Raw genomic sequence first — 15,752 nt, 5'->3', positions numbered from 1 at the left:
GTAACCACATTGTTTTTTCATGTCAAACCTTCATAAGAGTGTATATCAATCATACCTTAAGAAAAAAAAAAAAAGAACAGAAGAAACTGAAGGAACAAATCAGCAGCAGAATCACAGAACCCAAGAATGGACTAACAGTTACCAAAGGGAAAGGGACTGGGAAGGATGGGTGGGAAGGGAGGAATAAGGGCGAAAAAGGGGTATGGGCATTATGATTAGTACATTTCAGTAGCAATGAGCACACCCAGCACCCAGATCTTTGTTTCTGAATACCATTTTCCAATTAAAGGAATCAGGGCCCCTTAGAGGGCCCCTAGCTGATTCTAGGGCTAGAACAAGACAAGTTCAAGATGAGCCTGGAGCATTTTGTAGTGCTAGAAAGTACAGAAATGCTCAAATAACAATAAAATGGATGCATAACAATGTGAATGTATATAATACCCCTGAACTGTATACTTAGAAATGGTTAAGATAGTAAATTTTATGTTACATATATTTTACCACACACAAAAAAGATGAGAGCCTGTAAAAGGAAAACAGCAGCCAACCAGAAAATTGCCCCAGTGGGCAAATCTGGAACAATTTGAACAACAAAATATACCATTTTGCATTTCTACCACTACTGAATAATGTAGTACTGGATTACAATCAAAGTATAAAATAAATATACATGAGCCCATAAATAAAATGATGAACTAAATAGAGAAGCAAAATTTCTTACAGAGGAATCCCAAATTACTACTGTTAATACACCCCTCCTGGAGGTGGCTCTTGAGGGTGAGCTAAACCAACTGACTTGCTTCCAGGGAAAAAGGAAAAATAGCAACTTTACTATTAAGGCAGACAGCACCGTGGGTGAGTCATGTTACTGGCATTTACTTCTGATATGATCTAGTGAAAAGGGCATTTCACCTCTGTAGTCTTCCTCCCCAAAACCATAAGCATAGTCCATTCCTGAGAATAAATTAGACACTCAAATGCAGGTATACTATATCTGACCAGTGCTCTTTGAAACCATCAAGATCATGACAAACAGGAAAGTCTAAGGCACTGTCACAACCAGAGAAGACTAAGAAGATAAGATAATTAACTGTAATACAGGGTGCTGGAACCGAAAAAGAACATTAGTGGGAAAATTTGTGAAATTTGAGTAAGGTTTGGAGTTTAGGTAAAACTAATGTACAAACATTGGCTTCTTGGTTTATGTGAGAGATTAACAATAGGAAAAGCTGGGTTAAGGAGTATATGGGAACTCTGTACTATCTGCAACTTTTCTGTTAGTCTAAAATTATTCCAAAATAAAAATCTCATTTAAGGAAACTAAATAAAAAGTAAAGTTTGAAAATAAAGGCGATGAGAATGACAAAGAAACACAAGAACATCAATATAAACTGGGCCCCCAGCCCATGACTGATTGCTGGGAGGACCCTTCTCAAATCTGCCAGTCCTCATTGGCTTTCTGATTGCCCACAAAACAGCAGGGGGCATGGGACATTACTTTAGTGTGGTAGTTCTTAAGTTTCCTGTGTATCAGGATCACCTGGAAATTAGTGAAGACTACTGAGACCCAAGCTCATTGAAGTAAACTACACTTTGGATTTCTATATTTTCACAAGTTCCCTGATGATTCTGATACATATCCAAGCACTTATTAACACGGCCATTCATTCATTCAACAGCCATTTTTTGAGCAATTATACTATGCCAGACCATTGTTAACAGTGAGTATGCAGTAGTAAACACACAGGCAAAGACCTCAGGGAGTTTACATTCTAATATGCAAATAAATATACACTGACTGAATCTCTTCTTGTATTTCCTAGCTCCAAGTCCCCAAAGAGAAAAATCTGATTGGCCAGGCTAGTCACCACCATCTGTTGTTTGTTTGTTTTGGTGGTGGGTGTGGGTGAGGGGAGAGCTTTTCTTAACAGGGCACTTCATAAGTTATTGGTTAGTGCAGGTAATGGTTGCAGGTAAATCAGGGGTTCCCCTCTACTCTAGTCTGCTATGTCTGGAGTTCATGGCATATAACATGAGCCCCCACCCACTGCCACATCAAGGTTTGCTCCTTCAGCAAAGGAAACTAGATTAGGAAGGGGCTATAGAGGAGGGAGGCCCTGCTGCCTGACTATGCAGTGCAGCTGTCATCCAAATGCAGCAGGAGCCAGTTTCCCAAGGTGTCTGGAGGCAACAGTACTAGGCTGCTCCAGTCAGTAGGATAGAAATGGCCCTTCCATCATGAACTGCTTATTTACAAGAACTCAGAATAAATGGAATAGACACACAAAATTGCACTTCAGATGCTTCCTCCACAAAAATAGATTTCTTCTGGTTTGATTTTTGTTAGTATGTAAATAGTTGCTTTTGGTGGGCTTTGCTTTACTGCTGCCTGTGATGTTTCAAAATACCAACTTGCCCGCAGCAGATTCCTACCTCAACTGAGACTGACTTGGACAACACCTCCTATGTTTTCCTCTCCATCATGTTATATTTATCTATGTTAGCTTTCGCAACATCCTTGGGATTTTTTCTGACTTCTGAGCATGTTCCCTAGCTAAAAGAGGGAGAACAACTGGCCCCAGGAAAACTGGAACTGGTTATCACATTTTTTCAGTCTCAAATCAGGTGAGCCTTGTACCTCACACTCTACTAGCTGCCCCTAAAAAAAGAAAAGAAAAAAAAAAGATTTTGATCAGGTACAAATAGGAGCAACAGAGGTAACATTAAATTATTCTGAAATAAGGAAAGGCTTTGAAGTTATTCCTTACACACATTCAATTCAAATCACCAAATATTACCACCATGTTTCAAGCACTGAACTGGGAACTGGGATCTAAAGATGAAAAACACAATCCTCACCCTGAGTGAATGAACCGGAAGTGGTTGGAGATGGCTATGATGATGATTGTCTTCATGACGATGATAATGATGGTCCCAGAAATGAAGAAACTAACTACTCCAACAACTCGGAGAGAGGAGAGAGTCATTCTGAATTTAGGGAAAAATAAGCAACATTTGAGATGGGCGTTAGGGATAGTTAGAATTTTTCTAAGTAGAAAATGTAGGAAAGAGCATTCCAGATGTATGGATAAGCATGAATAAAGTTAAGAAGGTAAGAAAGTAAGAGGACTGAATGGGGAATAGCATGTAGTCATTTGTGTGGCTAAAGCACAATACAGCTGTAACGAAGGGCAGGAATTGTTCTCTGACCCGTGTTCTGCAAATCATGGCTAGCATCAGATGTCTGGGAAACAGAAATTTTGACCACTGAACAAAGCAACAGCTAATGACACGACTGAGAAGAGCATTATAACTGCCAAGCAGAACAAGAATATTATCATCAAATCTGGTCCTAATATTTATTCCTTTGACTGATTGCACCACAGTCCCTGTCCTTTAGGAGCCATTAGGACATTGTTAGTAACCTCCATTATTTAACTGGGGATTTCATTTGTGTATTTTGGTATTTTTTTAGGACTCCTAAAACCTGTATTAGTTTATTGACCACAAAGAAAGATAAATGATTTCTTATTTTTAAATTTTAAAAACTCTTATTGTTACAGAAGCAGTCCATGAGCATTACAAAATAACCAGCAGAAACAAAAACATCTGTCACCCCTAGAGATCACCACTGTAATCCTTGGTTCATCTCCTCCCACATCTTCATATACATACATATGTACAATATTGTACAAAAATGTTTTCATATTTTTCAGACATATTCTGTCTTGTAACCTTTTTTTTTCAGTCAATAATTTCCACTTTTCCATGTCAATACTTTTCTAATATTCAGTACATATTCTAATTTTCCCAATTGAGCCCAAAATGTCCTATACCTCTAATTTTTCCAAATCAGCCCCCAGCTCAAGACCTTCCATTGCATCTCCTGGTTATGTTCTTTATATCTTTTTTTTAAATCCAGTAGATTCCCTTACTGATTATTCTGACTTGGAGGAAAGAACAGTCAACTGTTCAAAGAACAGTCCACTTCCTATATTTGCCTGGTTTTGTCCTTGTGATGTTATTCTGCTTGTTCTTCTGTCCTCTGTATTCCTCTGAACTGGAAGGTCTAACGAAATATGTTGTAAAATAAGCTAAACATTTGGGCTGGAATACTTCATGGGTGATATGTACTTCATGTTGCTTCATATCAGAATCCACATTTTCTGATTCCGGTTGATCCACCACTAGTGGCCATCAAATGGATGCATGGGCAATGGCCATGAGTTGAAGTTCTAGAGAGAAGGGGCCAAAGCCCAAGGGAGTAGGAAAAGTGTGAATACAACTTGGCTACCTAAGGAGGTGAGATGGGGGCCCCAGCAGCAGATGATGGAACGCCAAGGACAGCCAACTGCGCTTCCCACTCCAGCATTACGCAGACTGTGACCAATCCTTTGATCTTGTTCTCACAATTAGGGAAGGCAAAAAAACCAGAGCACTTCTTGGGGTCCTCTATGACTTTTTACGACACCTGTTTCATAAAGGGGAAGTGTTTTCTTTAATAAAACGGAGCTGAGCTGAACGAACGCGGTATTCAGCTCAGAGAGCGACCATCTCCCTCCTCTGCATAACCTAGGACAAGATCTATAGAACCAAAGAGAGAGCTGGGTGTGTTTGCAGCAACAGCTCTTTCCCTCCTTATGACCACAAAGGGGAGCTATAACCAAGGAACCGCCTTTTCGGACAGGCGGGAACGGCTCTAGATGAATGTTGACTAACCCAGCGACCCGTATCAGGTGCTGCGGCAGAACGAACCGTAGTTCCGCTCTCTCGCGAGCTCAAGTACGCCCCGCCCCGTCCCGCCTTCCTCCTGCTGGCCTCTCTCCCGTTTCTTCGCGGCAGGTGGCGCTGTCTGTAACGTCGCAGCGGCCTCGGCTGCCGCGACGCCGACCTCCCGGCGGGCAGTGCGGCCCGGCTCTCCCGCTGTAGCGAGTGCCACGTCCCAGGCGCTGCACGGAGGAGCCGAGCGGGCGGTGCGCAGGGGACGGGTAACAACGCGGAGCGCGGCCCGGCCACACTGACCGCCCACCGCCATGGGCTCCTCGCAGAGCGTCGAGATCCCAGGCGGGGGCACCGAGGGCTACCACGTCCTGCGGGTAAGGCTCCGACGGCGGGAGCGGCAGCTGGAGGCGGGGCCTGGCAGCGGGAGGCGGAGGCCCCGTCGGGCTCCATTCCTGGGGCGGCCCGGTCAGGCCCCGCGGAGGAGCGGCGGCCGCGGGCACTGCCCGGGCCCGGGAGGGCTCAGGCGGCCGCTCCCACCCGCCCTTCCCGGCCCGGAGTTCGCCGCCCTGGGAGGATGGCGGGGGCGGCGCTGGCGTGAAGGAGATAGCCCTGGCTCGGCTGGCTCCCTCTCCTCCTGGCGGCCTTCATTGCCGCCTCCCCCCGCCCCTTAGTTCTTTGGCTCCAAAGTTAGGAAAGGCGTGGAGGCAGAGTGTGCGGAAGAGGTGGTAGTTGAAGGTACGTTTGTGTTTTCCGAGAAGAGGAAGCCTGGAACGTGCAGGCCAGAGGTGGGGACGCGAAGGCAGGTGGTGAGCCACCTCAGCACCGTCTGGATGTCCGGAAAGGCCAGTTAAGCAAACAAAAAACGAAATGGCCTACAAGTAGGTTTTACTTGATTGGACAGGACTTTTTTCCCCTTCTTTGTCGCTCCTGACCTTTGCAGCCCTCCTCTTCCACATTTCCTGGAGGGGGAGCTACCCTTCTGTTCATTCTAAGATTGCGGAGGGTGTAGTGGAGTTAAGGTTTGGATTCGCCGTAATAAAACATAATGGAGAGGAACGCTTTAAAAAATAATATTTAAATAAAAGAAGCAATCTCAGTCACCAGACGCAGAGAAACTCTCAAACGGCGTTCGTTAAGCCCCTGCTTATCAACGGCTTGGGTTGTACAAAAAGCACGTGGTCCTTGCTCATGGAACTGGGAGTCTTTAACAAAGTAGCTTTGATGGTTGTGTGCTTTGACATCTGCGTGAGCGGTAACACGGTTTGTCAACAAAGTCGGCCCAGTCCTCAGCGCCATGTCAGGATGTTTTGCTAGACAGTAGCTCCGCGCAGGCAAGAGCGTTTCACTGGAAGCGAGAAAGTGCACTTCACGGAGCTAGTGATTTTCTACCTTAGGTTCCGTGTTTTAGGTGAGACAACATTCCCAAACTAAATTACCTAGATATATGCGTGATAGGCAGTATATGGATCACTTTTCTGATTTTCAGGCTTATCGTGTCTAGTTGCCTCTGCATCCATCTACCGTCTTGAAGCCACACTATTATTCTCACAGTTTCTAATGGTCCGTGAATCCTTGAAGATTCGTTATATATTTTTTTTTGAAGTGAAAGGAAAAGAGAGTTTTGGTTTTTTTTTGAGAGGGCATCTCTCATATTTATTGATCATATGGTTGTTAACAACAATAAAATTCTGTACAGGGGACTCAATGCACAATCATTAATCAACTCCAAGCCTAATTCTCAACAGTCTCCAATCTTCTGAAGCATAACGAACAAGTTTTTGCATGGTGAACAAGTTCTTAAATAGTGAATAAGTTCTTACATGGTGAACAGTGCAAGGGCAGTCATCACAGAAACTTTCGGTTTTGATCACACATCATGAACTATAAACAATCAGGTCAATTATGATTATTCGTTTGATTTTTATACTTGATTATATGTGAATCCCACATTTCTCCCTTATTATTATTATTATTTTTTTTAATAAAATGCTGAAGTGATAGGTAGATGCAAGACAAAGGTAGAAAACATAGTTTAGGTGCTGTAAGAGGGCAAATGTAGATGATCAGGTGTGTGCCTATAGACTAAGTATTAATCCAAGCTAGACGAGGGCAACAAAACAGAGGATTCGTCATATTTTTATAATAGTTATTCAATAAAACAGTGATAATGAGTTTTAAGTCTGATATAAAGCTGTACACATCTGAAGGATTCCAATTCAGTCTTCTGTTAATGACTTTGTTCGATGTAAAACAGTTTGACGTGTATTTTCTTTACATAGGTGAACCTCAGTAAGTCGGTACTCATACATATTCAGTAGTGCAGATTGCTACTAATCTATAAATCTGATCTTTAGAAGCACTAGGGGCAACCTAATTTCCAGTCTGCATCTGGAGCATAAATGTTGCAGAAAGTAAAATAATCCTATCTTTTATTGGAGGAAGTTTTAAAGTAGTAATGATCGTCTAGTTTAGGAGAAGTTTTTAAATGTTTCTGACTTCCTAACCCATCTGATTCTGTAATGGTTTCCTTATCTTTGTTTAAAAAGGGTAAAGTAGTATGTTAAAGGTTAACATAGAGAAATATCTGCCTTTCATTTGTTTTGACCTGAATGTACAGTGGTATATTCCACTGTTGGATTACTAAATTTGTACACCAAAGTAAATATGGCAGGATAACCCTGGAATAAAATAACCTGTGTTCAACAAGTTCCAGAATGATTTAGTTCAAAGTTAGTTTTCTTAATAAATCCCTTGGCCATTTCCTTGTTAGTAATAAGAACTTGTATGACTGGCTTTTGAAATACCAATTAAAATAACACCCATATCCACAGCTGTTTTATTTCAGAGTCCCTACAATTCAGACAGATAGAACATTACATTTTTTCCATCATGTTTCTATATCCGTTGTTAGATTCTGCCTTTAAATCTTTAGGGGACAACCTTGAAATGGTTCCAGATTTTCTGCTCTGAGCAGTTTGCTTCCTTTATATGTATTCACATGTTAATGCACATTTTCATATTGTAATCATATTGTATGCCCAGCTCTCTATACCCACCCTAGAAGTAACCACTATGAATAGTTTTTTATGTATCCTTTCAAAAATTTAAGCATATCAAACAATACACAAACACACCCTTCTCTTTCTGTTTCCTTCTGTAACTTGGAATCATATGATACATACTGTTACATTTGTCTTATTTGATAACCTATCTTGGCAATCTTCCATAGCAACACAGATCTACCTATTTTCTAGGGTTTTTTTTTTGCCATTTTAAATCTTCCTCTTGCTTTCACTTAGCTCCATAGTAGTCTTTTGTACCATAATTAGTCAATCAGCACCTCCTGCTGTTGGACATTTAGTTTCTCTAGTCTTTTGTTAAAAGTACATTACAACCTTAAATCCTACCTTTTGCTTTCACTTAAAATGCACATTTTTCCAGGTCACTGAATTTTAATATTGTCTATTTATATAAATGTTGATCTTCATTTTAGTAAGTTACTACATTGTTTTCTGATTATCGGGAGGTATTCGTTAGAGATCATTTGGATAAGTTCAAAAGTATAACAAAGAGCCTAAATTACCTGTAATCCTACCATCTAAAGGTAAATATTGTTGAAGTATTTTTCCTAGTCTTTTTTTTTTTATATGCCTGACACTGCCCCTTAGCCATGTGTCACAAAGATTTTGAATGAGTGCAATATGGTCAGAAGTTTTAAGATGTTGGCTTTAACAAGTAAATCAGGACCTAACCACATATTGGAGTGCTGTATATACAGGGAAAATTGTGTTTAAAAATACTCTGTGGGCCTAGGTATGCCTTTCTGTATGTGTTTGTACATTTGAGCATCCAGGAAAATACAATGAAAAGGTAGTAAGTCAGGATATTAAAAGGTGACATTTTTATATTCCTTTTAAACTTTAATATATTTTCTAAAATTTCCTCAGTGATCATGAAATATTTGTATATTCACAAAAATATAAAAAGTTATTTTTAAAAGTAGACACCTAGTGGGAGTTTTTTAAATTTTTCAGAAGCCTTCTAAAAATAACATATTTTAGATTCCCTTATGCAATGGATCCAATGCCATGTTCGCCATGAGTACCATTTTTATTCTCATCCTCAAATCCTAACATTAGGCAGGAAAAATGTTAGCCAAGGGCTTCTCAGTTTTGTTAGAAGTTACTTTAAGTTACTACAATTGAACTATGTTAAATATAGAATTCTTGCCTAGATTTTTGATTAATTATCAAGCGAACCCAACAAGACCATTTTCAGAATTGTCTTTTTGGCGTTGCCTCATAGATGTCCATTATAAGATCTGTTTCTAAATTAAAATATTCAAATTAATTCCATTCTACACTTACTACTCCTTGAGATGGGGGATATTGTGAAACCAGTGTTCACAACAGTATGGGCACATGGAAAATGTCATGTTCACTATTCCTTATCATTTCCTCCAAGAGAGATTTTGAGGGAATGGATGTTTTGAAGGAAAGGCCATTGAGATGAAGTTTGCCTCCAGGCCTTTTATCTCCTGAGCCATTTGCTGTAGACTGGGTTGCAGTAGTTATTCTCCTTAGAGGAGAAAGTGACACTAAGTGGAATTATTTCAGTAGAAAAGAGAATACCTACTCTGTGTCTGCTGTTATATGGATCTGCTCTTCTTAAATGGCACCTCACTAATATACTTAAATTCCAAAGGATTTCAACTTAGTACTTATTTTGAGAAAGTGAATTCTTTCTTTATTCTGTGAACACAGTGCTTCTCATACTTTTTAAACTCATGTCCCCATTTGGAAAAACATAAAAGTCTCACTACTACTCCCTTCTCACTCATTCTTAAAATAATGGGTATAAAAAGAAAATTTTGGGGTTATTTGATGTTGTTTTCCAAATATAAAGTTATAATTCAAAAAGCTTTTTTGATCAACAGAGGTGAGGCTTAGAACCTCACCCCCCCTGTTTTGAGAGAAATCTTCTGCATCCATGGATGTTTTATTGCCCTTGTCTAGCTTGGATTAACACTTAGTCTACAGGCACACACCTGATCATCTAAATTTGCTCTCTTACAGCACTAAACTATGTTTTTTACCTTTATCTTGCATCTACCTACCACTTCAGCATCTTATTAAAAAATAATAATAATAATAATAATAATAATAAGGGAGAAATGTGGAATTCACATATAAATCAAGTATAAAAATCAAATGAATATTCATATTTGACCTGATTGTTTATAGTTCATAATGTGTGATCAAAACTGAAAGTTTCTGTGATGACTGCCCTTGTACTGTTCACCATGTAAGAACTTATTCACTATGTAAGAACTTGTTCACCATGTAAGAACTTGTTCGTTATGCTTCAGAAGATTGGAGACTGATGAGAATTAGGCTTGGGGTGGATTAATGATTGTACATTGAGCATTGAGTCCCCTATACAGAATTTTATTGTTGTTAACAACCATTTGATCAATAAATATGAGAGATGCCCTCTCAAAAAAAAAAAAAGCTTTTTTATAAACACCATCTAAATATTCTGATCTGCTCCCAAAATTGATCTCTTTTAGTAAAAGGCTGCAACCAAATAAACATTTCTTTGAAATTGCTTTCAAATGTAGGAATCAGACTTTTTCAGTCTATTAATTATTCACATTGTATGTGAACCTTAGAACACTTTTAGGAATTGTAAATATCAGACATAAATTTCCTGATATTGATAATCCTTGAACAAATTAGTAATGTCATGTTGTTTATATACAGTTTCATATTTTTGTGATGAAGTGTGTTTTAATTTATGCACTATCATCTTCAGGATCCTTACTTGGGGAAGACCTGTTGGTAGGTAATGATGGCTTCTGTCTCTGGTCAGTAAGTAGTAGAATTTACAGTATTGGCTCTCAGGCCTACTAGGTCAGGTACTAACAGGGCTTTTTAATAATTCATCTGAAATTTCCATAAGGATTGGACTTAGAATAACCACTAACCACTAATATCAATATATTCATTTTGCTGGCTTTAATATTCTAATGAAAGAATTACATTATTTTGATTGGTTCACTAATAAAATATTTGTTAACCTCAACTAGAAAATATTAATTTTCTAGTAAAGATTTGGTATTTGGAATTTGACTGTAGATGCTTTGGGAGGTGAGATTATCAAGTAAGGTGACTTTTTTTTTTTTTTTTTTTTCAAACGACATAGGCAGAACCAAAGTTTGAGAGATTGTGCATGTATATCCCTCTTGGAATTGCAGATAAATTTATTGCAGCATGAAGAGAATGATGCTGGAGTTAATGTTTTTGTCTACTTAAGCACCAGTGAGAGATCATTCAAGTATATTATCAGTAATGAGGAAGCCTGTCATCTTGTGGACATGACTACACTGAGACCTGTCACAGACCAGCAGAGATCACCTTGGAGAACCACTAGATTTTAGTGTCAGCTATATCACTTTATTGTGTTCCCTTGAGCATGAAAAGTAGAGAGAATGGTAATGCCACCTCCACCTTTTTTACTAAAAATCACTCTAAATAATACATATGAAAATATTTTGGAAAAAAAACTTAAATTTCTTAATTAAACAATAATTTGCTATTTTGTTGATTATCATGAGGATTAAATGAGATATTCCATATAAAGTTCTTGGCATAGGGTGTGGAACATGACAAAGACTTGATAAATGTTAGCTGATTCTTTTATTATTATTAACCCTTGCATTATTTTATCACCCATGGAGAATCACTATTGTAGTAGCAATACTGGTTAAACACTAGGCACATACTAGTTAAATGTACCAGTAAATATTTTCAGTAGTATTTCCATTTAGTCATCAACCATTCAGCAGATATATTTTTTTCATGTACCTAGCCCTGTACTTCACTGCTGTTTGAAGCATAAGATTTAGTCAAATCTGATACACTCATTTTATGAATTGTGCCTGCTCATTTTTGAGGATCCTTATTTTTAAGAAACTTTTACTTCCCTCTTTAAAAAGGTAGAATATCAGTGTCCTTTTCACTGCTTGCCACAGTGTTACTAACAGATTAAGTAAAATGACTTTTTAAAAGAGTCTTTGTAATTAAAATGGTCTTGTTGAGTTTGATCTACACTGTAGAATTATAGATAACTTAGCAACAGTTGGACTTAGTTCATGGTAAATTATTCAGTCTTAGAGACCATGTAGTCAGCCTCTTCTCTTCACAGCTGAAGCAAACGAGCACAGAGATTACCGCCTAGGATCACACAGCAAGCTTGCTTTCGCAAAGAAACATATCTCAGTGAATATGTGTGGAGAGTATAAAGGTGACAGGTTGACAGAGGCTTTGCTGCTTTTGGAGCAGACTTCCGTTTTTTCCAGCATTGTTTTCCTAATAAATAGATCTTTTCTAGGAAGGTATTATGTAATACGGGTTTTTATTTCCTTTTAGTTACCATTAGAATTTTATTTCAAACTGCATCATGTGTTACAAGTTATAACATAGGGTCCCTGTCAGGAGAACATGCTTTTTGAGCTATTTTGATAGAACATGTGAGGAGAATGTTTAGCAGATGAGGCTTGAACTCTTCTAGTCTGCTACAAAATTATTTATCACACGTTTTATCAAGTCCCAAAGAGGGAAACTGGCCCTTTAGAGACATAGACCTCTCCCCACTTCAAAAGTACCTTTTCAAAAATACATAACTGTGAAGGACTTGGGGTTTCTTTTTATTACATCATGTTCCCAGATTTTCTTGCCATTTTGATCACATTAGCACGCGCACGCGCGCGCGCACACACACACACATAAAACATAGGCTTTACATGCACAGTTAAAGTGAGTGGTCATTTGGATGTTAATGGATCAATTTTAATGACCCAAATCTAGCATAAAGTATTATTATCCTTTTAATCCCAGAAAAAAAAGATGGATGCTTCCCTGGAAAGCAACCAGTATAGAACAGTTAGGTCTGTACACAAAAATTCAAGGTAAATCTGGCAAAACTTCTATTTATCTAGGGTCAAGAAAGTGAGGGAAAAGTTGAAAGTTTAATTGCTTTTATTGTGTGGAAGTTCATTGGACAAACAGTTAATGGGGCAGTTTTTCAAACTTTATTACAACTCAAAGTAAGAAATATATTTTCCATTGCAGCTGGTACATTCTACATTTCATGAAAAATACCCTTATTAAGTCATGACTTTTATATTTTTTCTATTCTGATATTTCTCTATTTTGACATTTGTCTTTTCTTTCATAATCCACTAAATAGATTTCAGAACCCACTGAAACTCCCCATAATAGTGGAATGACACCACTTTAGGTATTTGTGTATATTTGGTAATTCAAAATCCAGCTTCAATCATTCCTGCTAATTTCTGTTTATGTATTGGGTATGGGTGCCCCTTCACTGTGCGGTTTCTATATAATCTCATTGTTTCTTGAGTAAAAAATGTCTAGCAAATTTCATCTTGCCTTTACTACAGATGCAGAATTATTTATCACACATTTTATCAAGTACCAAAGAGGGAAACTGGCCCTTTACAGACATAAACCTCCCCCCACATCAAACTCATTGTTTCTTGAGTAAAAAATGTCAATAGGTGTTTTTTATTGAGTGCTTTTGAGAAAAGGATTTTTCATGTTGAGATTTGTATTTTGGTAAGAGAACCCCAGTTTAAACTCAAAGTTTGAAGCCAGTAACTGTGTCCATAATTTCTCCTTCTTGGCCATGTTTTGGTCCACATTTCTTTTTACAATTATACTTTGTAAGTATAATTGCTCTTTATTATTTTCAGCTACTTTGTTACATTCCTTAATTGTTCAAAGTAAATCCCCTGGCCAGATAAGAATTGGGAAAAGTACAACTTCACCTTGTTTGTTAGATCTCTCAGGGTTTGTGTAGAGTCAGATTTTTCCTTAAGACTGAGTATTTACTGCTTAAATATCAAAACTATGTTGCATGTTTATCTATTTTTAAAATGTATTGCACGCTTCCCCAGCATCATAGATAGGTGCTAAATATATTTATTTTAACTCCTTTCTGTCTTAATTGTTAGGATTACTGACAATTAATGTGCCACATTGGACTGTAAATCATGTAGGTCTCACCTAGACCTGTACTGTCTAGTATAGCAGCCTCTATCCACATGGCTATTTAAACATAGATATAAATCATTAAAATTAAATGAAGTTAAAAATTCAGTTCCTCAGTCACATAAGCCACATTTTAAATGCTTCATAGTCATATGCAGCTAGTGGCTACTGGACTGGAACACATACAGAAGATTTCCATATTCAAAACAAGTTCTATAAACAATGGCAGAGACTTTTTCATCTTTGTACTCCATACAAAGACACAATCACAATGAACACTTTTTATATGAAGTGTACAGTTAGTACTCCACTAGGTAGAATTCGGTACTTGGTTCAAGACAGGTACTTTTTTTTCCTTTTGGTTTTTGGTGTTTGTAATTTTTATTTCTTCTCATTTTCTGCCAGCCATCATTTTTGGCTATAATTAAATGACAGTAATGTCTCTTTCTTCTTTTAGCTATTTTGGCTATTACTCTGGGAATCAGAAAGCCAATCTATATAAAATAAATAGAATTGAATAGTGGTCCTGAAATGTTCCTGTGAAGAAGAGTGTTAACGTAAGTTCATCTGTGGCCTTTGCATTGACTACTCAGTGTCCTTTTTGAGTTAATACTGGTTTAGTCCTTTAGACTTTTGCTTGTTTTCACACTGTGTTCCTCATGGGTGAGGTGTTGGGTGTTCTTGGATGGCAGTAATTTCATTTCTACTTTTTAGATAGAGGGAGCAAATCTTCAAACTTTTATATAAAAAAAAGTTTCATGTAAGTGTACAACTGATGAATTTTCATAAACACACTCTAACCAGCGTCCCAGTCATTTCTAGCCACACACCAACTACCACCAACCCCCTAGAGTGAATACTATCCTGATTTCTAACAGCATAGAGTATTTGACTTGTTCTTATACTTTATATAAATGGAATCATATGATATATATTCATTTGTATCTGGCTGCTTCTGCTCAAATATTGCTTGTGAGATTTATCCATATTGTATATTGTTGTAGATCTTTCATTTCATTAATATATTTTATGCCATTGAGAGAACATACCAAAATTTATCTGCTCTGCTTCTGATGGGCATTTGTGTAGTTTTTAGTTTGGGGTTAGTACAAGTAGTGCTGCTTTGAACATTATACTGTATATGTCTTTTGGAGAACATGTGTATACCCATTTCTCTTGGGTACACTAAAGAGTGAAATATTCAGTCAGAGGTGTGCATATTTCAGTATTAATAAATAATTGCCAAATAGTTTACTAATCTACATTCCCACCAGCAGTAATTGATGGTTCTGATTGTTCCATATCCTCACTAACAAGTATTTTCCATCTTTTTCATTTTGGCAGTTCTGATAGGTGTGTTGTAGTTTACATTGTGGTTTTAATTTGCATTTCCTTGATGATTATTGAAGTTGAGCAAATTGGCCACGTCAGTATCCTCTTTTGTTTCGTTTCTGCTTATGTCTTCTCCCCATTTCTCTACAAGGTTGTCTTTTTTTTTTTAAAGCAACTTTATTGAGATCTAATTTATATACCATTAAATTCAACCTTTTAAAGTATACAGTTTGGTGGTTTTTTAAGGATATTCACGGAGTTGTGCAACCAGTATCTAATTCTAAAACCTTTTTATCACCCCAGAAACTGTACCCATTAGCAGTTTCTCTTCATTCCCCCTGGCCCCAGCCCCTAGCAACCATGAATCTACTTTCTGTGTCTGGATTTTCCTGTTCTGGGCATTACATATAAATGTAATCATACAGTATGTGGTCTTTGGGACTGGCTTCTTTCATTTAGCATAATGTTTTTAAGCTTCATTCATGTTGTGATATGTTTCAGTACTTCATTCCTTTTTATTGTCTAATATTCCATTCTATGGGCATACCACTTTTGTTTATCCATTCATCAGTTGAGGGACATTTGGCTTCTCTCTGTCTGGCTATTAGGAATATTGCAGCTATG

General features: G+C 37.9%; 1 protein-coding gene across 6 annotated transcripts in view; it reads left to right on the top strand.

Annotated features, from left to right (window-relative positions):
* The first annotated feature begins 4,836 nt into the window (after positions 1-4,836).
* The window catches only part of GORASP2 (golgi reassembly stacking protein 2), a 32,365-nt gene continuing 21,449 nt past the window's right edge, over positions 4,837-15,752 (top strand). For 2 of the 6 annotated variants that reach the window (XM_037022907.2, XM_037022908.2), the window contains exon 1: positions 4,837-5,096. In XM_037022907.2, coding sequence (XP_036878802.1) covers positions 5,034-5,096 — 63 coding nt within the window. In that variant the 5' untranslated portion in view covers positions 4,837-5,033. The other 4 variants (XM_037022906.2, XM_037022910.2, XM_037022909.2 and 1 more) reach the window with 3 other exon arrangements.

The sequence above is a fragment of the Manis javanica genome, chromosome 12, assembly GCF_040802235.1.
Source record: "Manis javanica isolate MJ-LG chromosome 12, MJ_LKY, whole genome shotgun sequence".
In the NCBI taxonomy this organism is placed as follows: domain Eukaryota; kingdom Metazoa; phylum Chordata; class Mammalia; order Pholidota; family Manidae; genus Manis; species Manis javanica.
Note: the sequence above shows the minus strand (reverse complement) of the source record. Positions and strands in the feature narration are given on the sequence as shown.